The sequence below is a fragment of the Odocoileus virginianus genome, chromosome 12 (assembly GCF_023699985.2).
Source record: "Odocoileus virginianus isolate 20LAN1187 ecotype Illinois chromosome 12, Ovbor_1.2, whole genome shotgun sequence".
In the NCBI taxonomy this organism is placed as follows: domain Eukaryota; kingdom Metazoa; phylum Chordata; class Mammalia; order Artiodactyla; family Cervidae; genus Odocoileus; species Odocoileus virginianus.
This window is the reverse complement of record NC_069685.1, coordinates 10,995,792-11,018,739: the sequence shown is the minus strand read 5'-3', so window position 1 is coordinate 11,018,739 and position 22,948 is coordinate 10,995,792. Positions and strand designations below refer to the sequence as shown.

At 38.2% G+C, this 22,948-nt stretch overlaps 1 protein-coding gene and 1 non-coding gene across 4 annotated transcripts in view; one reads left to right on the top strand and one right to left on the bottom strand.

The window, feature by feature from the left end:
* The window catches only part of TTC29 (tetratricopeptide repeat domain 29), a 244,286-nt gene that overhangs the window by 12,531 nt on the left and 208,807 nt on the right, over positions 1 to 22,948 (bottom strand). Inside the window, exon 12 of one of the 3 annotated variants that reach the window (XM_020901272.2) lies at positions 2,634 to 3,870. The exons of the other annotated variants lie outside the window; for them this stretch is intronic. Coding sequence (XP_020756931.1) covers positions 3,839 to 3,870 — 32 coding nt within the window. The 3' untranslated portion in view covers positions 2,634 to 3,838. Of the gene's footprint in view, positions 1 to 2,633; positions 3,871 to 22,948 lie in introns of those variants that run through there. 3 annotated transcript variants of the gene reach the window in all.
* Positions 3,922 to 4,042, top strand: LOC139037908 (U6atac minor spliceosomal RNA). The gene has a single exon (XR_011490856.1). It is a non-coding gene; the product is annotated as a U6atac minor spliceosomal RNA (small nuclear RNA).

Here is a 22,948-nt window from a genome sequence, read left to right as displayed (position 1 = left end):
CTTCCTGACCTGCATACAGATTTCTCAAGAGGCAGATCAGGTGGTCTGGTATTCTCAACTCTAGAATTTTCCACAATTTGTGGTAATCCACACAGTCAAAGGCTTTGGCATAGTCAATAAAGCAGAAATAGATGTTTTTCTGGAACTCTCTTGCTTTTTTGATAATCCAGTGGATGTTGGCCATTTGATCTCTGGTTCCTTTGCCTTTTCTAAAACCAGCTTGAACATCTGCAAGTTCATGGTTCACATATTGTTGAAGCCTGACTTGGAGAATTTTGAGCGTTACTTTACTAGCTTGTGAGATGAGTGCAATTGTGTGGTAGTTAGAACGTTCTTTGGCACTGCCTTTCTAAGGGACTGGAATGAAAACGGACCTTTTCCAATCCTGTGGCCACTGCTGAGTTTTCCAAATTTGCCGACATATTGAGTGCAGCACTTTCACAGCATCATCTTTTAGGATTTGAAATAGCTCAACTGGAATTTCATCACCTCCACTAGCTTTGTTCGTAGTGATGCTTTCTAAGACCCACTTGACTTCATACTCCAGGATGTCTGACTCTAGGTGAGTGATCATACCATTGTGATTATCTGGGTCGTGAAGATCGTTTTTGTATAGTTCTTCTGTATATTCTTGCCACCTCTTCTTAATATCTTCTGCTTCTGTTAGGTCCATACCATTTCTGACCTTTATTGTTCCCATCTTTGTACGAAATGTTCCCTTGGTATCTCTCATTTTCTTTTTTTGGTTTGTTTTCTTTTTTTTTTTCTTTTTTTTAGATAATCTCTCATTTTCTTGAAGAGATCTCTAGTCTTTCCCATTCTATTGCTTTCCTCTATTTCTTTGCACTGATCACTGAGGAAGGCTTTCTTATCTCTCCTTGCTATCCTTTGGAACTCTGCATTCAAATGGGTATATCTTTTCCTTTCTCTTTTGCCTTTCACTTCTTTTCTTTTCTCAGCTATTTGTAAGGCCTCCTCAGACAGCCATTTTTCTTTTGCTGGGGGATGGTCTTGATCTCTGTCTCCTGTACAATGTCATGAACCTCCATCCATAGTTCATGAGGAACTCTGTCTATCAGATCTAGTCCCTTGAATCTATTTCTCACTTCCACTGTAAAATTGTAAGGGATTTGATTTAGGTCATACCATTATGGGTTCTGGTACATAGCAATTCCATTTTCAAAGGCTTCTGTTAACATGTGAAGCCTATTAAAATTTATACAAGGATCAGAAGTATATTCAAACTCAAAATTATAGGTTCTTTTTCTGCCTTAAGCATCATTATCTTAAATACAGAATGGAGCCAGACTGGATGAAGAATTGACACAGAATTGACAAAGAATTATCCTGCATTTCTTTTTCTGGATATCTAATCTTTTAATGAGAGTATCTGATCCACATATATCAATCTGCCCTGGCACTTTCTTAATTATCTTAATCATTTTATTTATTTATCATAAATATAGTGCTGATGTCTTCATACAATTTTAAAAATTTCTCCAGTGAATGCCACATTACAGATTCTGCATTTTTTTCTGGTCAAGATTGAATAACCAAAATCAGATTACTGTTTTCTATGAAACCACCCCCCTTCTCCCTCCCAAACCCTGTAAATCTACCTATCTAGATCTAGTAAATCAGAATCTGCATTTTAAAAGGATACCAAGGTCACTGCTTGCTCACTAAAGTTTGAGATTCACTGTTTTGTATAAATTTCTTCTTTCTTATATCTACTATTTAACATTGGAGCAAAATAGCCCATTTGGTAAAAGGAGGAAGGATACCAGGTTGTCTTTTGTTCAGCTGCAACATTCAGATCATGAGTAAAAATGAAATTTGTTTCCATGGGATTGAGAGTGTATTTTGTATGAGGGGATGTGATAGAACTTTTTAAAATTTTTAAATTAAAAAACTCATATCCTAATTATTGTCAGATATACATTTTATTGAAGAGTAGATGATGAACAATGCCATGATAGTTTCTGCGGCACAGCAAAGTAATTCAGTTGTACACACATAATACATAGATATAAATTCTTTTTCATATTCTATTTCATGCATGCTAAATTGCTTCAGTTGTGTCCAACTCTTTGTGACGCCATGGACTGTAGCCTGCCAGGCTCCTCTGTCCATGGGATTCTCTAAGCAAGAATACTGGAGTGGGTTGCCATGCCTGCCTCCATGGGCTCTTCTCAACCCAGGAATAGAACCTGCATCTCCTGCATTGGCAGGTAGGTTCTTTACCACTAGCACCAATTGGCAAGGCCATATTCACCCTCACTCCAGTGAATTAAAAAGAAGGAAGGTGAGTAACAGGAAAGCATCTTAGGTAGTTGTACTGCGTTAGGCTCAGAGAGAAGGATTTATTTGACCTTGTGAAGAATTGCTGTGGAAAGCCTGTCAAGTTCCTAATTGTTGTTTGTCTATTTTCTTGTCTTCTAGAGATGGTTTCTAAAGTAGTGGTTTAAAAAATTTGCAACATGCCCCAGGGATCTCCCTGTAGACCACTAACAAGACAACGGCTTGGGCAATGCAGAACTTAAGCCAGGGTTTCCATCGGGTGTGTTGCTGCCTTTATTTCATTATACTTTGACTCAACCCCTAATGGATTCAGCTTCATAAAGTCAGAAAAAGAGAGAAAGAAAAGCAATTTATTCATGTTTTCACTGGAACTCGCTGCAGACATGAAATTTCTCTAAAAATGCAAATCATTTGGTGCAACACAAGAGAAACTCGGTAACTAAAGCTCTTAGAGGAAAGCCCTTTCCCAGAGCTAATGTTCTTCCGCCCAGTGATTGAATAAATCGATCCATTTATTACAACATCTTCACTTAAGTTTTTTTTTAATCCCTAGATGAATGTGTCTAAGGGTACTAGAGGACTTTTCTTTATCACTAAGAAAATTGACTACACTTGTTAATTTGGCTTTTAATCTTAGATATAGCAAAACAAATACCATAAACAAGTGTACAAGAAATCAATATAGATCTGTTCAATATCAGATTGATCAAAAAAGGATTTAGTAAGATTGTAAGATGTAAAATGCCAATGTACAAACAAAGCCCTTACTTATGTAATATGGCTTTAGACGAGCTCTGGATCTGAGAGGAACTATTTCTGAAAACAGAAATGGTGTGCTTTTGTTGCATTAGAGAAAAATCCCCAGAAGGCCTACCTATCCAAGGTATTTAATGTGAATATTTGTTTTTAAACGATTTCTTGTCTTTTGTCCAGCCAATCTTGTTAATTCACAGAGCACCCTATCACAGGTTTTTTATGTTACATAAAGTCAAAATTACACTTAACAAGTGTAAGGTTGGTCATAAAAAATAGATAAAACAACATTCTTAAAAGCTCAGATATCACAAGGAAAGGTTGTCAGCCATTCTTTTCAGAGAAGGTGAGGACAATGAGAAATAAAAAGTATACACAAAGACTTCTGAAATGCTGCTTAGACCACCTCTGGGTCTAAAACCAAGGTGTTTGTAGAACCCAAATAACACTCCAATTGTTCAGTGAACACTTTTGATTAAGCATATTTTAAATTCCCCTTGTATAAAAATGAATGAGAAGAAGATGAATGTTACTTGACTGTTCAAATGACACAAATTTTGAACAGGGCTTTTCCAAAAGTGGGTAGAACACACACTGTGTCTGTCTACTGGTAATCCCTTTTCAGTTGTCATTCATTCAACAGATATTCACTGAGTACCACCTGAGTGAAAAGTACACATTTGAGAGTGACATGCTGGGGTCCAGTTGGTAGTAGTGTTCAGGTTAGATGGATTCAGGAGTCCATGGCTGGGGAGAGGGTTGTAGTGGAGGACTCAATCTATAATCACAGCACGATTCTCTGCACCAGCACCTGGTCTTCAGAGGAGAAATGAGAGTTTTACGTACAATTTGTTAAAGCAATTAGTAGTGCTATATGAAAGGAGAGAAGGTTAGCACTCCCCCAGACAAGGATGGAAGAGGTCCTCAGGCCTGACAACACACATATAGTTAAGTCAGGCCCCCTGGTGGCACAGTGGTAAAGAATCCTCCTGCCAACACAAGAGACGTGGGTTCAATCCCTGGGTCAGGAAGATCCCCTGGAGGAGGAAATGGCAACCCACTCCAGTATTCTTCCCTGGAGAATCTCATGGACAGAGGAGTCTGGTAGGGGGGGTTGCAAAGAGTCGGTCAAGACTGAATGACTAAACAACAAACAACTATGAGGGAGCAGAGGGTCTGAAAAAAAACAAAACAAAACCACTAAGACATTAACAGAATACATATAAATGCATTTAAGTGCTTGTATCAGGGAAAATAAGCCTGTTGGGTTTCCCATGGTCAGACTCTGATTCTTTGATATTGGCGGGTCAAAAATTTGAGGAGCAGAGAATCTCTGTGTTAGAGTTTGCATCATTAATGTGTGTACATTACGTACCTGCACATGTATTTTGACTTACAGATAAGAAGTCAGTTTTGAAAACATTTTTTGTGGTTTGAATATAAGTATGTAATCACAATTTTTTGTAGCCTTCAGATTATAGACTCTTCTCTTCTGAAAAGTAATATATTCATCCCTGTGCCTTGCATGGTATCTTGGAGATAGTATATATGTAATGTTTCCTGAGGACTTGTAGCTTAGGATTTACTTTAAAATATGTGACAGGTGATAACTGGAAGTTTGGGGTTGACATATACACACTACTGCATATAAAATAAATAACTTATGAGGACCTACTGTATGGCATGGGTAACTCTACTCAACACTCTGTAATGACCTCTATGGGAAAGAATCTGAAAAGAGTGGATTATATGTATTTATAAGAGCACACTTTGCTCTACACCTGAAACTAACACAACATTGTAAATCAACTAAACTTCGATACATTTAAAAAAAATGCAACATATCATTGCCAGAGAAATGGATAAAGAAGATGCAATACAGATGTACAATGGAATATTACTCAGCCATAAAAAAGAATTAATGCCATCTGTAGTAATGTGGATGGACCCAGAGAGTGTCATACTGAGTGAATTAAGTTAGATAGAGAAAGACAAATATCATATGACATACTTACATGTGGAATCTAAAATATGACACAAGTGAACTTACCTACAAAACAGAAGCAGACCATAGACATAGAGAACAGACTTGTGGTTGCTGAGGCGGAGTGAGGGAGGGATGGACTGGGATTTGGGGATTAGCAGATGTGAACTATTATATACAGAATGGATAAACAAGGTTCACTGTATAGCATAGGGAACTATATTCAATATCCTGTGATAAAGCATAATGAAAAAGAATATAAAAAAGAATATATATGTATAACTGAATCACTTTGCTATACAGAAGAAATTAACACAACATTGTAAATCAGATATACTTTAAAAAAATCTCAACTCTGTTTATACTGAAAAAGTGTGATATAATAAAGCACTGCTTGGCACAAAGTAGATGACCAATAAATATCTACTGAAAAACAGAATAAATGACTTATGTCTGCCCTTCAAAGTTCAGGTGAGAGCACAAAATATAAAGACAAAACTATTGGTCTGAAAAGCCAGCTAATTAGAAAAAAGTTCTCCAGCAAGATCTATAGATAACTCTTTAACGAATACATAAGAAGTGCTCAGTTTTAAGGAACTTGCTTCCTTCTTAAATATATTATTTGCTCATCTTTCTAGAAAAGCAGAAAAAGTCTAAATTCTTAGTTAATATATCTGAAGTGCTTCAGAGAAGAAAAGGGATCTTTATGCATAGTTGCAAAAAATAATTTAAAACAGTTAAATCTGAAAGAACTACTTATTTTCTGGAGGGGAGCATTATACTCATTTTTTAAATTGAAGTATGGATGGTTTCCAATGTTGTGTTCAGTTATACATATGTACATTTTTCCCAGGTTATTTTCCCTTGTAGGTTTTTGCAAAATATTGAATATGGTTCCCTATGCTATATATTAGGTTCCTGTTGGTTATCTATTTTATATATGGTAGTATGTATATGTTAATCCCAACTTTCTAACTTATCCTTTTCCCCCTTCCCCTATGGTAACCATAAGTTTTCTATGTCTGTGGGTTCATTTCTGCTTTGTATATAAGCAAAAAACTCACTTATTTAAAATTTGCTTATTTTCCCTGGTGGCTCAGACAGTAAAGAAACTGCTTGCAATACAGGAGACACAGGTTCAATCCCTGGGTCAGGAGAAGGGAATGGCAACCCACTCCAGTATTGTTGCCTCTAGAATTCTGTGGACAGAAGTTACAGTCCATGGGGTTGTAAACAGTCAGACGTGACTGAGTGACTAACACTTTTACTTTAATGAAAGAAGGTTTAAGTTACACAAAGTATCTTAATTTTTATAGATTCCATTGTTTTAAAGAGCAAAGAGGATATGGAGTCACTTTTGTGCATTTCAGTTATGTAATTGCATTAGGCATAGAGGAGAGAAAAGCAGAAGATAGCAGAATTGGAAGACTGTTTTCCCTTACTACACAAATAACCTCCTCCTTTCAAGTTTACCTTCTTTGGCTCTCTTGCACTGTGGCTGGGGGAAAGAAAAAGTACCATATTTCAAAACTGACAATTTATACATGGAAAGACAATACAAAAATTATGTTTTAATGAATGAGAAGATATAAAAATGATGACAATACATATTCAGATGACAAAAATTACTGGAAAAGGATTTTTTTTTATGGTTAATCCCATTAAGAATGAATTAAGTTGAAGAAAAATATAAAATTATAATTTCAGTGATAGGACCATATCAAATTTTAAAAATGGCCACATCAAATTTATAAGTATATATACAACATATAATTAATATTTAATTTATATTTAATATATAAACAATAGGAATATATAAATGAATATAATATAAATATATTAAAATATGTATAATATAGATACAAAGTATATATATGTGTACATATATATATATTCACTGCAATTTTTATTTAAGAAACTGGGAGTAAAAACCAAATACTTCATGCAGTTTAAAGTTGTGTGAATCTGTTCCTGCATCTTGCAGCATTTCATCATCTGTGCTGGGAATGTCAAGTGAGTTACATAACAATTTGAGTAGAGTCCCTTGTAGCTTTACATCTAAACCACCTATTTAAAAAACTTCTCTGACACAACCTTACCCTCATATCTCAGCTCTCTGTCACTCATGCTGATCTGTTTTCTTTTTTTTTTTTTTCCCATTTATTTTTATTAGTTGGAGGCTAATTACTTTACATCATTGCAGTGGTTTTTGTCATACACTGAAATGAATTAGCCATGGATTTACATGTATTCCCCATCCCAGTCCCCCCTCCCACCTCCCTCTCCACCCGATCCCTCTGGGTCTTCCCAATGCACCAGGCCCGAGCACTTGTCTCATGCACCCAACCTGGGCTGGTGAGATAACCCTATATGCAAAACAGAAAAAGAGACTCAGATGTATAGAACAGACTTGTGGACTCTGGGAGAAGGCGAGGGTGGGATGTTTCAAGAGAACAGCATCGAAACATGTATATTATCTAGGGTGAAACAGATCACCAGCCCAGGTTGGGTGCATGATCTGTTTTCTTGTTTAACAGATGAGATAATGCTGGAGAGGATGTGGAGAGAAGGCGACCCTCCTATACTGTGGCTGGGGATGTAAACTGGTACAGCTACTATGGAGAACTGTATGGAGGTTCTTTAAGAAACTAAAAATAAAACTACTACATGACCCAACAACCCCACCCCTGGGCATATAGCCAGAGAAAACCGTCATTTGAAAAGATAAACACACTTCAGTGTTCACTGCAGCACTATTTACAATAGCCAAAATATGGAACTGTAAATGTCTACTGATGGAGGAATAAAGAAGATGTAGTACATATACACAACGGAATATTACTCAACCACTAAAAAGAACAAAATAATGCTACTTGTAGCCACATGGATGGGCCTAGAGATTGTCCATACTAGGTGAATTAAGTCAGACACAGAGACACAAATATCATATGATATTTGGTGACATGTATCTCCAGATCTCTGGCTTTTTTTTAAAACTAGGTTGTTTCTTTTCTTATTGTTTAGTTTTAAGAGTTCTTTGTATATTTTGAATAAGGTTCTTTATCAGAAGTGTTTTTTGCAAATATTTGATCCCAGTCTGCAACTAGTCTTCTCATTCTCTTGACTATTATTTTTTAGTACATATGGAGTTGCTTTATTCATTGCTAATAGTGTAATAGTGTCTCACCTATTACACCATAATTTAACCAGTCACTAAATGCCTTGTTGAACATTTAAATTGTTTGCAACCTTTCATAGTTACAATACTGTAAATCAATACTCAGGCATTTGTAAGGCTTTTGCGTTTGTTCTTCCTTCAGTCTGGATTGTCCCTCACCCTTCTCCCCACCAAGAGACGCTTCTGTTCACTGCCTTACTTTAACCAGGTCTCTCCTGAAATGTTACCTCCTCTGAAAGGCCTTCTTTATCCATTCTATCTAAAGTAGAATTGTCCTATTCCATCACTCTCTGTTCATACACAGTGGGATATATATATATCATATTTTACTGCATATTACATTATAATGTATTATGTCATGTTATATGCTTATGTTTGCAGCTGTCTAGATTCCCCTCTAGTGAATAAGTTGCATGAGTGGAGACTTCGTTTTATTTGCTGCTGTATCTCCAGTGCCTCAGACAATGCTTAGCACATAGAGATGCTTAGTAAATAGGTAAAAGAATGAACAAGCAAATGAAAGAATGAATGTATTGAGTAAACACAGAATTATGGGTCAAAGCTGTGTGCACTTTAAATTTCTATAACTGCCAGACTACTCTCTCTAGAGGTTGTATTTAGTCTTTTACCAGTAATACATGGGATATAACTGTACCATCACATGCTAACCAAACATATTGCATTATCAAACTTGACAATTTGAGAGCTAAAAATTTCTTCAAATACTTTTCATTCACAGTTTTATTATCATGAGTAAAGATCAGCATTTTTTCACTTTTTAAAATTTTACACAATTTTAAAATTCACTTTTCAGTAAACTCTCCATATCCTTTTTTTTTTTTCATTAAAAACTGGAGTTATTGGTCTTTGGCTTACTGATTTATGATCTCTTTTTATAAAAGAGATGAAATCTTTGTGATATTTACAGATTTTTTTCCCAGGTTCGTTTCAAAACATTTTTTTAAAAAAACTTGTTTTTGGTATGTTGTCATGTAGTACTACTTTATTTTTATAAAGGCACATTGCTAGTTCTCCTCTTCTGGTTGTAGAGTTTGGTTGGTTGCCCTGTGATCTCAGGTCTCTACTGAGCTCAAGAAAAATTTATTTTGCAGATTTTGTAACTTTACTGTTGCTGTAAGGATGAGAATGACATTCTTTCTAGCTTTCTACATTTAAGCAGGAGTTTAGAAGACTATTTATTTTTACATATCAATTTTGTATCTAGTTATCAAGTTCTGTTGTTGTTTATAAGGATTTTCATTTGCTTTTCCTTGGTTTTTCAATTAAATGATTATATCTACATAAATAAGCATGCACTTTTCTCATCCTTTTCTAGTTCTTATATATCTTCTTTTTTTTTTTTTTCTATGACAAGGTTAAAAGATAGCCATGATAGTGGGTATCTTAATGTTGTTATTGTCTTTAATGGAATCATTCCTATCATAGATAATGAAAAATTTTATTAAATGTATTGTGAGCTCCATTGGAATAATCAAGTGATCTTTCTCTTCAGTTGTTCATGCATTCAGTAAATTGGTGAGACATATAATGTGTCTATGTTCTAAGTTTTGGGGATACAACACTGAGGAAAGAAAATGGAAAAGAATCTTGTTGTCATGGAGTTTACATCTCTAGAGTTTAAAGACAGACAGTGAATAAATAAAACATGTTATGTCAGATGATAATATAAGCTACAGGGGAAGCAAAGTGTATACCTGTAGGGAATGTATATATGTGTGTGGGGAGTGGCTTGCAGCTTCTACAGTATGACCAGTGGGTGGGAGGGAGGTCCAGATGGAGGGGATACACAGCTGACTCACGTTGCTGCGCAGCGGGAACTAACACAACGTTGTAAAGTGATCATCCTCCAACTAAAAAAGCATGACCTGATGATATCCGACTAAAATTCTAAGGGAAACAAGCTTTGGAAATATCCTGAAGCAGCACTGCACAAGCAAAGATGAAGGTCCTGGTGTGGAGGCATGCCTGGTGTGGTCCCCATATGGGGAGAGGAAGAGAAGCCCAGGTCAGTGAGAGTAGTAGGAAGATGATCAGAGAGGTGACAGAGGGCCAGATCACGCGTGGTCTCACAGGCCACTGTGGGCGCCTTAGCTTGTACTCCATGTGAGACAGGAAATCGTTCGGAGGGACTTTAAGCAGAGAAGTGACGTAATCGAACCTGTCGAGTAGACTGTACAGGAAGCTATTTTAACAGTCCAAGCGAGGTATAGGATGGCTTGGGCCTTACTGGTAGCAGGGAGATCATAAGACATTACATGATACTGGATACATTTTTAAGGAGCAGGATTTGTTGGCAGACTTGACGTGGATGTGAGGAGACTAAGGATGAGACTCAAGTTTTAAATTTGTACATGAATGGGCTCCCCAGGTGGCACTAGAGTGGTAAAGAACCTGCCTGTCAATGCAGGAGACGTTAACAGACGTAGGTTCGATCCCTGAGTTGGGAAGATCCTCTGGAGGAGGGCATGGAAACCCACTCCAGTATTCTTGTCCATGGAGAACCCCATGGACAGAGGAACCTGGTGGGCTACAGTCCATAGGGTCACCAAGAGTCAGACAGGACTGAGGCAGATGAGCACGCCCGCAAAGTGAAGCATTCATTAACTGAGGCCCGAAAGCCTAGGGAAACATTCTTTGGGCTCATGTGAAGTTAAGTGATGAGAGGATGGCTTTGCACCTTCCAAATTTGAGATGTCTGCTAGATATCCAAGTGAAGATGTCAAGGAGGAATTTGTGTACAGAAGCCCAGAATTCAGGGGAGGGCTCCAGGCAGCATACATAAATTTGAGCATTAGTAGTGAATAAGTAATACTTAAGCCATGAAACTGGATGAGATCAATAAGAGAATGAGTGCAAACAGAAAAGAGAAGAAATGAAAGCTTGAGCCATGGGTTACTCTAACATTTAAAGATCAGGTAGATTAGGTGGAATGAGCAAAGGAGGCTGAGGAGGACTGGCTAGGGAGGAAGGAGGAGCCAGTAAGGGAAGCCGCTGAGAAGAATATTTAAAGAGACGGTGGGAGTGATCAACCCTGCTCAGGGTTGCTGATAGGTCAAATAAGATGAGGAGGGCTGAGAAGTGATGACTGGGTTTGGCGATGTGAAATGCATTGCCGAGCTCGAGAAGAGCAGTCTTGGTAGAAGGTGGGACAGAAACAAGTGGTTCAGGAGCAAATGGGAAGACAGTAATTACAGACAACTAACAAAGATAATTCTTTAAATGGTGATAAAGTGGAATAGAGAAATGGGACAGTGACTGGTGAGAAGCTGTGAGGTCAAAAGACTGTTTTTTAAAGATGAGAGAAATTACCGTATGTTCATATACTGATAAGAATGATCTACAGGCCATTTGATGCAGATGGAGAGGGAGGGGAGAACGGTTGGAGGTAATGGCTTTGAGAAAATGAGAATGGATGAGACATAGTACCCAGGTGGACAGGTTGGCCTAGGCTAGGAGCTTAACCGTCAATCCTCAGTCAAAGGAGAGAATGTACATTGAGCAGAGATGTCAGTGAATGAGTAGACATGATGATATTTCGCTGAAGTATTCTTTTGATTTTTTTTTTTTAATGAAATAAGAAACAGGGTCATCAATTGAGACTGAGGATGGACAAGAAAGTGTTGGAGGTTTGGGTAAAGGGGACAAAATGTGACATAATTGTCTAGAGAAGAGAGAATGAACTCAGGGAATATAGTGATCAGGGTTAGCATTTAAGGGCCCACTTGAGGTTAGTGATCATGAATTTAAAACGAGGCCAACCACTTGGCTGTGTATTTTTCTGCAGTGACATTCTGTGGTAAAGATACAAATAGGAGGTAGGCAGAAAGTTCAGTTGTGAATGCAATGGTTTTACCAGGCAAGTACTCAGAAGACAGAGAGGTAAGGGATGGATCACAGACTTAAGCTGCTCTCATTAAGTTTCCAGCAATGTCAACCTTAACTTTGATCCCGAGTGCCAGCATTTCCTGCTCTTGCTTCCAAACTTGATGCTGGCAGATTTCTTCCCCCAAACTAACATCTCTACATTGTCAAGCTTTAAGTCTCACAGGGGAATTCTAATACTTTTACCTGTTTCCCCAGTTTATTAACTTATCTTTTATTCCTCTGTCTTTAAGCAGCTTAAAGTCTGTAATCCATCTTTTGTCTCTTTATATAGGTTGGGTAATTTCATAGGTGAATGGATGGGAGGATTATTCCAAACTATTTTGAGAAATGGGCAGAGATTTCCAGGAATTGGATCACTGCTCACTTTTTGGCCTTTTAGGATTAGCCTCAGAAATGTCACAGCACCTGTGACATTATTTAGCATGCTGATGTATTATAATGAGTGTATGATGAGGCTCTGGTCTAGAGGAATACATGCACCATTTTTGAATTATGGTTTTCTCAGGGTATGTGCCCAATAGTGGGATTCCTAGGTCATATGGTAGTTCTAATTTTAGTTTTTTTATACTTGATCTTAGCCAAAAGGCTGAGAAGTGATTTTTTTTTTTAGTTTTTTAAGGAACCTCCATAGTTTAATTCACAGTGGTTGTGAATTACATTCACAACAATTTACATTCCCATTTACAGTGTGAGAGGGTTCCCTTTTCTCCACACATTCTCCAGCATTTATAGTTTGTAGATTTCTTGATGATGGCCATTCTGACTGGTGTGAAGTGATACATCTTTGTAGTTATGATCTGCATTTCTATAATAATGAGCAATACTGAGCATCTTTTCATGTCTTCACTGGCCATCTGTATGTCTTTTTTAGAGAAATATCTATTTAGGCCTTCCACCCATTTTTTGATTGGGTTGTTGCTTGTATGTTTTGATATTGAGCTGCATGAGCTGCTTGTATATTTTGGAGAGTAATTCTTTGTCAGTTGCTTTGTTAACCACAGCACTATTTACAATAGCCAGGACATGGAAGTAACCTAGATGTCCACTGACAGATGAATGGATAAAGAAGATGTGGTACATACATACAATGGAATATTATTTAGCCATAAAAAGGAATGGAATTGGGTCATTTGCAGTGATGTAGACAGACCTAGAGTCTGTCATAAAGAGTGAAGTAAGTCAGAAAAACAAACATCATATATTAACACATATGTATGGAATCTAGAAAGATGGTATAGAGTTGCTGTTTGGAGAAGAGTAGAGATGCAAATGTAGACAAGGGACATGGGGACACAGTCGGGGGAGGGGAGAGTGAGACAAATTGGGAGAGTAGGATTGACTTATATCCACCACCATGTCTAAAACAGAGAGCTGGTGGGAAGCTGCCATATAGCACAGGGAATGCAGTTCAGTGCTCTGAGATGACCTAGAGGGGTGGGATGTGGAGGACGGGAGGGACATTCAAGAGAGAAGGGGTATATGTATACACATAGCTGACTCACTCCATTATACAGCAGAAACTAACACAATATTGTAATGCAGTTATACTCCAACTAAAAAAATAAATAAATAATGTTCTAGCAGAAGTTGACTTGTCTGCCATCTTGAACCTAGTTGATTCTAACCAGTTTTTGTCACGTCCTCAATGGCTATGTCATTCTTTTTAAAGGCTGTGCCCTGCCCCCTTCTTGTCTCTTTCTCTGTATATTTATTATGTGAAGCAAAGTGGAGGGGCAGAAAATAGTGGGATTTTTGAAACTGAGTTTCTGAAGGCAGTGCAGTTTTCACTATTAAAAAGGTCTAGGTTTAATGACAGGAATGAGTAGCTAAGATAGGATGAAAGACAAGGTCACTGAAGTAGAGGAGGTTAAGAAAATGAGAGAAGAAAATGCTCGAAGATCATTGTGCGTGTTAACAATGAACCCGGAGCGGAAAGCTTCAAGGGATGAAAAGGAGAGGCACAGAGACAGATGACTGCAAACCATAAGAGAATACTTGAGATTTATAGGTAGGGTTTTAGCCTGCAAAAAGTAGCAGTAAGGTCAAGGTTATTCGTCATACCTTTAGGCTCAAAGGTCCCAAGAGAAGACTGCCATCCCTTGAGAACACAGCAGAGAAGGTGATATCTTGGGAAGACAGCCAGGTTTCAGTTAGCACAAGCAGCAAAAAGAATACTGGGAGAAAAGGTGGTGGGTGTTGCTTTTCTGACTGTGGGTTTCTGAGGACTCAATGAAAGATTTCAGGGTTTGAAGAGAATTAGGATTGGGGACAAATGGATATATAGAAAACCTTATGGGAGGACAGTCTTGGGAGATCAGGATTTTTTGTCATCACTGACAGAATGGGATTCCTCCTGATAGCCTGCAGATTGTGGGAGTAGAGCTGGGAGACTGGGCCGATGCAAGGGGTTTTGCCTGGAGCTCACAGAGATCGGCTGCCATCTCTATGCAGGTCAAATCTGACATGCAAGCAGAAATGAAGTGACGTTATCCAATACCTGATCTCTGGATGAACAGGGGAGGCCTGGGATCCGTCTTCACTCTTACAGTGGGGTCTGAGGGAAGGCATGCTCCCAGTTGCAGTGAGTTATATTAACAGATCTCCTAATACGGGCTGTCTTCATGCTCCTGTTAGAAACCTCAGTTGGTCATGGCATGGTTTTCTTTTAATAGTTTACTTGATTCTGCTTATTCAAGATTTTGTAGTATTGTTTGGAAGTGAGATTGGTCTATAATTACTTATCTCTTTTAGGGCTTTGCTTAATTTTTGTATTAAGTCTTATACTGGTTTTACAAAAATAATTGGATGCTTCCTTTTTTTCCTGTAACCTTGAAAAGTTTAAATAGCATTGGAGCTATCTATTCCTTAAATGTCTGGTAGAATTGAATTGTGAATACTTTTTATAGGATTGAAATGTTACTACTGATTTTTATTATATTGAATATTTGAAAAGAGGATCTGTATTTTATCTCTTTAGCCTTGGCACCTAGCTAAGTGCCTGAAACAAACTATACAAATTATGATTATTTCAAGAAGAAAAAGTGTAAGTTAAAATACTTTAACATGAAGATTTTTACTAGCTCTCCCTCTGCATTTTCAAGACTTCCACTTTAATTTAGCCTCTATGACCTGATCTATTATACTACTTTCTTAACTGGTCTCTCTGGCTTCTCTCTTTCTTGCCCCCAGTATTCATCTAATATTCTATTCCTGGGTTAATCTTCCTAGAGGGCTGTTTTATTCATTTGACCCTTGCATAAAAACTTAAAATTTTTATTTTATTTTATTGAAGTATAGTTGATTTACAATGTTAATTTATGGTGTACAGCAAAATGATTCAGTTATATATATATATTTTATATTATTTTCCATTATGGTTTATTATAGGGTAGTGAGATAATTCCCTGTACTATATGGCAGGACCTTGTGTACCCATTCTATGTATAATAATTTGTATCTACTAACCTCAGCCTCCCCCTCCCCTTCCTCTTGGCAACCACAAGTCTATTCTCTGTGTCTACAAGTCTGTTTCTGTTTTGTAGACAAGTTCGTTTGTGTCATATTTTAGATTTTAAATATAAGTGATATTATATGGTATTTGTTTTTCTCTGCCTGACTCACTTAGGAGGATAATCTCCAGGTCCATCCAACCTTTGCATTAAAAACTTTGAGAAGCTTCCCAGTGACTAAAACACAAGTCCAAACTTTTCACTGCTCTCTATCTCAATCCATCTCCCCTTTCTCTTCCATCATTTTCCCATAGACACAGTAAGTTTAGGTAAGCTGGGCTCCTTGCCATTTCCCAAACAATTTTTGTCTTTTTATTTCTGTTCTTTGTTCATGCTGTTCCACTGTTTATTTATTTATGTTCTAAGAAGATTCATACACCTTCGTTATTGTGCCTACTGCTTGGCTGCTCATTCAAATCAGACTCCTTGTGACCCCATGGACATAGCCCAACAGGCTCCTCTGTCCATGGAATTTTACAGGCAAGAATACTGGAGTGGGTTGCCACTTCCTACTCCAGGGGATCTTCTCAACACAGAGACCGAATCTGTGTTTCCTGCATCTCCTGCACTGGCAGGTAAATTCTTTATCACTGAGCCAGCCGGGAAGCCTCCACTAATCATTGAGACTTTTTTTTCTATTCCCCTGTCCATGTGTGTGTGTGTGTGTGCACGCACATGTGCACTGAGTTGCTCAGTTGCTTCCAGCTCTTTGTGGCCCCATAGACTGTTGACCACCAGGCATGGAATTTTCCAGGCAGGAATGCTGGAGTGGGTTACCATTTTCTATACAAGGGGATCTTCCTGACCCACTGGGACAAAGAATCAAACTCATCCCTCAAGCTCAACTCTTCCATGAATCCACTCATGAAGACAGAGTTATCTCTCAGAGTTATTTGAAAAAAATCATGTGGAAGTATCTTGTATCCTCTAGCAAAATGAAAACTTCTTGAAGGTAAGAATCCTAACTTAGAGATCTTTACAACACTTACAGCATCTATTCAATAATAAATTTTTGAATGGGTGAGTGAATAGATCTAAAAACTGATAATGATTTATTCTAACAATTTAAGGTAAATTCTGAACATTCTCACTTAATATGGATTTGACATGCTATAGAATTTAGCATCATGTTTTGATTAATGCATGAACATTTGGATGAAATATATATGTTTTATACACTTCTGTAAGTATGATATATATCACAATTACAAAAATTCATGAGCTTGCATGAAATAATGGCAGTCATAGACCTAATTTCAAATATGTTTTCCTTGAAAAAATAATAGCTTAATACTTAATGGACTTTAAGAGGCATATTTTAAAGGATTATTAGACCTATTATTTAAATAGAATCTATTTACTTACCCTATTTTATGTATTATGTTATCTAGCTAGAGTATGGATAACTTATTGTTTAAATCACTGGTTTTCATCTTGAGAATGACATATGCCTACCAAAAATGTCTTCCAGAGTGGCTTTCTCAAGGTGTCAAATAGGAGCTGGAGGAAATATTACACTGATGATTTTCAGGTAATATTTGAACAAGCCAGGCTGTTATTAGCACGTAAACATAATACTATGGCTTTCCGGGGTACCTAGACATTCGCTTCTGAGAGACCACTGCCATCTCTTTTATTATCAGTGAGGTATTTTTTCTAATGCAGAGGTTCTCCCCAAGGAGCCCGGTAGTGGGCGCTCCCGCCTGCGGGCACTGTACCAGAACACAAGGCCCCAGCACACCCGGCTTTGGAGGCCATCAGGGCTTGTGTTCAGGAGAGCCACAGGGCTGTGGGCAACAGAGGCTCTGCTCTTCAGGGGCTCCTGCAGAGTCTCCCAAGCGCTGAGACCGAAGGCAGAGGCAGTGATTAGAAAAGATGCTGGGTCAGACCCCCTTGCTGGCCTTGGAGCGCCTGCGGGAGAGACAGGAGGCAGCGAGGACCGCCCGCCCCCCCCGCCCCGCCCCCGCCCCAGGACAGTGGAAGTCATTCTGGGGAGTTCATTATACCTTGAGGACGCTGGTGCAGGCAACCTGAATTCAGCAAAACTGTAGGATACAAATTAATATGCAAATATATTGCATTTCTATACACTACCAATGAGGTATCAGAAAGAGAAATTAAGAACACAATTCCATTTACAATTTTGCATCAAAAAGAATAAACCTAACCAAGGAGGTGAAAGACCTGTATGTGGAAAACCTTGGTGGTGGTGGTGGTTTAGTCACTGAGTCATGTCTGACTCTTCAACCCTATGGACTGTAGCCTGCCAGACTCCTCTGTTCATGGGATTCTCCAGAGGAGCTCCCCTGATTGTTCAGATGGTAAAGAGTCTGTCTGCAACACAGGAAACCTGGGTTCAATCCCTGGGTTGGGAAGATCCCCTGGAGAAGGAAATGGCAATCCACTCCAGTATTCTTGCCTGGAAAATGCCATGGACGGAGGAGCCTGGCAGGCTACAGTCCATGGGTTGTTTCTTGAAGTGGACAAACCTTAAGACATTAATAAAAAAATTGCAAATGATCAAACAAATGGAAAGATATACTGTGCTCATGGACTGGGAGAATTAATAATGTTAACATGACCATATAGCACAAGGCATTCTATAGATTCAATACAAACCCCATCAAAATACTAATGATATTTTTCATTGAACTAGAACAAATAATTTTAAAATTTGCATGGAAACACAATAGATGCTGAATAGCCAAAAAATCTTAAGGAAGAAGAACATAGAGGTATCACACGCTCTGGTTCCAAACTATACTACAAAGCTACCAATGTCAAAACAGTATGGAACTGGCACAGAAACTGACACATAGATCAATGGAACAGAATAGAAAAACCAGAAATAAACACACGTTTATATGGTCAATTAATCTATGTCAAAAGAAGGAAGAATATACAGTTTCTTAAAAAAACTGTGTTGGGAAAACTGGACAGCTACATGTAAAAGAGTCAAATTGTATTGCTTTCTCACACCATGTGCAAAAATAAATTCAAAATGTATTTCAAACCTAAGTGTAAGACCTGAACCTTAAAACTCCTAGAAGAAAGCATAGGCAGTACTCTCTTTGACACTGATCATAGTAATGTGTTTTTTTTTTTTGATACGTCTCTTCAGGCAAGGGAAACGAAAGCAAAAATAAACAAATGGGCTACATCAAACTAAAAAGTTTTTGCATGCCAAGAAAACTCTTAACAAAATTAAAAGGTAGCCTACTGAATGGTAGAAGATATTTGCAAATGACATATCTGATAATATTCAAAATATAAAAAGAACTCATGCAATTTACCATAAAAAAAAGTCCAATTAAAAATGATCAGAGGACCTGAATAGACCTTTTTCCAAAGAAGATTCACAGATAACTAACAGACATATGAAAAGATGCTCAACATAAGTAATCATCAAGGAAATGCAAGTCAAAACCACTGTGAGATACCACCTCACATCAATTAGAATGGTTATTATCAAAAAGAAAACAAATAAGTCCTAAGCATGTGGAGGAAAAGGACTTTTCATGCATTCTTGGTAGGAATGTAAACTGTTAAAACCATTATGCAAAATAGTATGGAGGTTCCTCAAAAAATGAAAACTACTGTGTGGGATTCAGCAATTCTACTTTTGATTTTTCTAAAGAAAACAAAAACAATGATTTGAATGGATATATGCACCCCTATGTTCACTGCAGCATTATTTACAATAGCCAAGATATGGGAGCAACCCAAGTATCCATTGATAAATAAATGGATAAAGAAGATGTGATACATATATACAATGGAATATTACTCAGCTATAGAAAATAATGAAATCTTACCATTTGCAGCAACATGGATAAACCTAGAGGGTATTATGCTATGTGAAGTGAGTCAGAAGAGGAAAGACAAATACCATTTTACTTCACCTGTATGTATAATCTAAAAACAAAATAAATGAACAAACATAAAAAAGCAGAAACAGACTCACAGATACAGAGAACAAACAGGTGTTTGCCAGAGGTAAGGAGGTTGAGAGGATGAGTGAAATAGATGAAAGGAGATTAAGAGGTACAGACTTACAGTAACAAAATAAATGAGTCACATGGATAAAATGTATAGTATGGGGAATACAACCAGTAACATTGTAACAGCTTTGTATGGTGACAGCTTTGTATGGTGACAGATGTAATAGACTTATGGTGTTGATCATTTTGGAATGCAGAGAAATATCAAGCCACTTTGTTGTGCCCCTGGATCTACATAATGTTCTAGGTCAACTACACTTCAAAATAAGACAAAACAAAGAAAAAGCAAAACCAGGAACTCAGCTGCCTAGAGACATGCCTGGGAGGACGCATACTAAGCTGTCAATAGTATTACTCCTCAAGAAAGTATCTGTGCATGGAAGGCACCTTTACTCTTGACCATCTACATTTTCCTTCATAGAGCATTTGTGGAAAGGATGCTATCTAAGTATTAATGGGTGTGTGTGGAGGCTCAAGTTAAAACTTAAGATCAGATATGGAGTATAAGGAATGTGACATTTTGGTTGAAAAAAAAATTTATCTGTGTCCCTTTTGGAATAGCAATAGAGCATATATTGCTGGAGTTACTAGATAATTCTCTACAGAGGGGCATACAACGACTCTTCCCATACTTCTTTCTTTCTAGGAGGAGAGAATTCTTGCAATCTTTGCAGCTCGGATGGTATAGAATTCAGTATATATAGCAATATACCTAATAATTAGAAATAAAAGGAACTTCCCTGTGATCCAGTGATTAAGACTCTATGCTTCCCATGCAGAGGATGTGGGTTGAATCCCTGGTGGATTCCCACATGCCTCATGGCCAAAAAACCAAAGTGTAAAATAATACTGTAACAAATTCAATAAAGACTTTCAAAATGGTCCACATTAAAAAAAAAATCTTAAGAAATATTTCAAAACACTAAAAAATTTTTTGTTTAGACACATCAGTGTGAACTAACTTTCCTCCCTTCTTCCCTCCTTCCTTTCTCTCTCCCTCCCTTGTCCTTTTACTTCCTCCTTCCTCTTACTTCCTATGTTCAAACAAAATAGTTGATCAGAGGACGAGATTGAAGTAACGGTTAGATTAGAGCAGCCTACCTTCTGTAAAATATCTTTTAGTGATCTAATTTTCTTTGAAGAGATTTGAATGTAATAGAAAACAAGTGAAGATAATAGAGAACACAATGCAAAATAAACTCCGCAGACAGGAGTTTTCTTTTCAGCAAAAGCAGTTGGCGAGTTCTCAGCCTGACAGCACAGGATGAATCAGTCTTCTGGTCTGGAGCCTTTCACTCTCCACCTGCATTAGTCGGAGACCTTTTGTCCTAGCAGGAGAGGCAGGCAAAGTCTCCAAATCTCATGTGGGAAGCATGCTCAGGAACATGGGTTTTTAAAAAGGAAAACATGCAAGGAAGCTTGAAAAGCATTTTATAACAGGCCTTAAGAGCACTGAAAGAACCCAGTTCACAGTGACTTTTAAGACAATCAGATTTCATCTGGATAAGCCTTTTCAATGCTCCAAATTGGAAAATTTCTATTACCTTCCTTACAGATCACTGAAAATAAGTGCCTGGCCCATGCTCTACCCAAGGTACAGTCACTCTGTTTTCAAGCTCAAAACAGATATTGATTTTCGTTTCAAACTCTAATGCCAGAATTAGCAGTGTCAGGTTGAATTAGAGGTAGATGGTTTAGAGTTCAACAGTGAGCAAGCAGCATGGCCAGACTGCCTTTTCTGGGTTATTTTTTTTTTTTCTTTTCATGTCTTAAAGACAACAAAACATGGGATATAAGACGCCCTTCAGTTTTATGGTACCCAAAGAAATACTTAGAGTCCAATTTCACTCATATATCTTTAGCCCATCAGTTTCCTTCAAGTGTCAGTTCAGGGGTCATAAATACATCTTCTTTGAGGATGATTATAGTTTGATTTCCTTCTGCTGGGCATTTTGCCCCTCACTTAGCTTTGGAAAAATCAAGATTTGTCTAGCAGTTTAAATTGACAGAGCATTTCATCTGCATTGTCCCATAAAGGGGGAGGCGGCTCCGTTATTGAATTGGTCCATCAGTGGAGTGTGCATCCTTTATATCTGGGATTGATTGAAAGGAAAGAACTACAAATAGCACTGTGAGAGCTTCCCTCACATGGAACCGTTCATCAAAGGAGCAGACCGAGCTTTGTAATGGGGGCATTTAGAGCATCCATTCACTATGAGGAGCAGGTGCCCGCAAACCCAAGTCACCCAGACTTGATTTATCAAGAAGGAAGAGTGTTGCCAGCACGGCTTTGAGGGGAGCAAAGAGGGGAAAGGAATGAGTATGGATATCCTTGATAATCCTCTGAAGTACCTCTATGTCTGTATGATTAATAACATATCTGGTTGCTGCTTCTCTGTACCTCGAATGAAGGCAGCCTTTTCTAGATGGCTCCCATGCAGAGTGGGTGTTTGGTGTGTATGTGTGAGAGAGAGCAAGCAAGTGAGAGATGGAGGGAAGGAAGGAGGGGGAGTAGCGGGGAGGAAGAGGAGAGAAATGAAGAGTGAATAGGTAGCCAAGAGCAGAGGCAGAATCTAGAGGTTCCTCAGTTTGGATCTGATGGAGTAAATGCCTATTAAACCACCCAAGCTGTCTTCTTGCATACACTCTAGTCCCACAAAGGGTGGAGCCCAGTTACTGAATCACTCCCTGAGCTCCGTGTGGAGACCCACTAACCATCTCTGAAGGGCAAGTGGCGGGCTCTCAGCGTCCCCCACGGTGTGAGTGCCTCGCTCGTCAACCACTGGGGTACGCTGTCATCTGCTCACGGGTCTGCATGTGAGCTCTCTGATGGCAGGATTTGTATTTTATTCATATTCTGCTTCCAAGGTCTAGAAAATGTCTGGCTTATAGGTTTGTAGTCAAGTTTGACGAGTGACTGGCTAGCGGCCTACTCCCTATGGGGAAGTTTTAGAGGTGAAGATGGGGAGTGATCCCCCAATCCTATGATATTTTAGGAGTAAAATATTAAGAAGAAAGTGGAGAGAGGTCCCCTTTCATCATCAACAGATCAAGAACCAGAGAGCAGGGACTTCCTTGGAAGTCCAATGGTTAAGACTCTGAGCTCCCAATGCAAGGGACATGGGTTCTATTCCTGGTAAGGGAACTAAGATTCCATATGCTGTGTAGCGTGAAAATAAAAACAAAACAGAGAGAAAACAATGCTGAACATTAACACCCAGATATCTGGTATGGGTGTTGGACTATCACTGATTTTGATCAAGCTCCTGCCATATTTGTTGGGGATATTAGATGAAGGATCTGAGACAGATGGGGG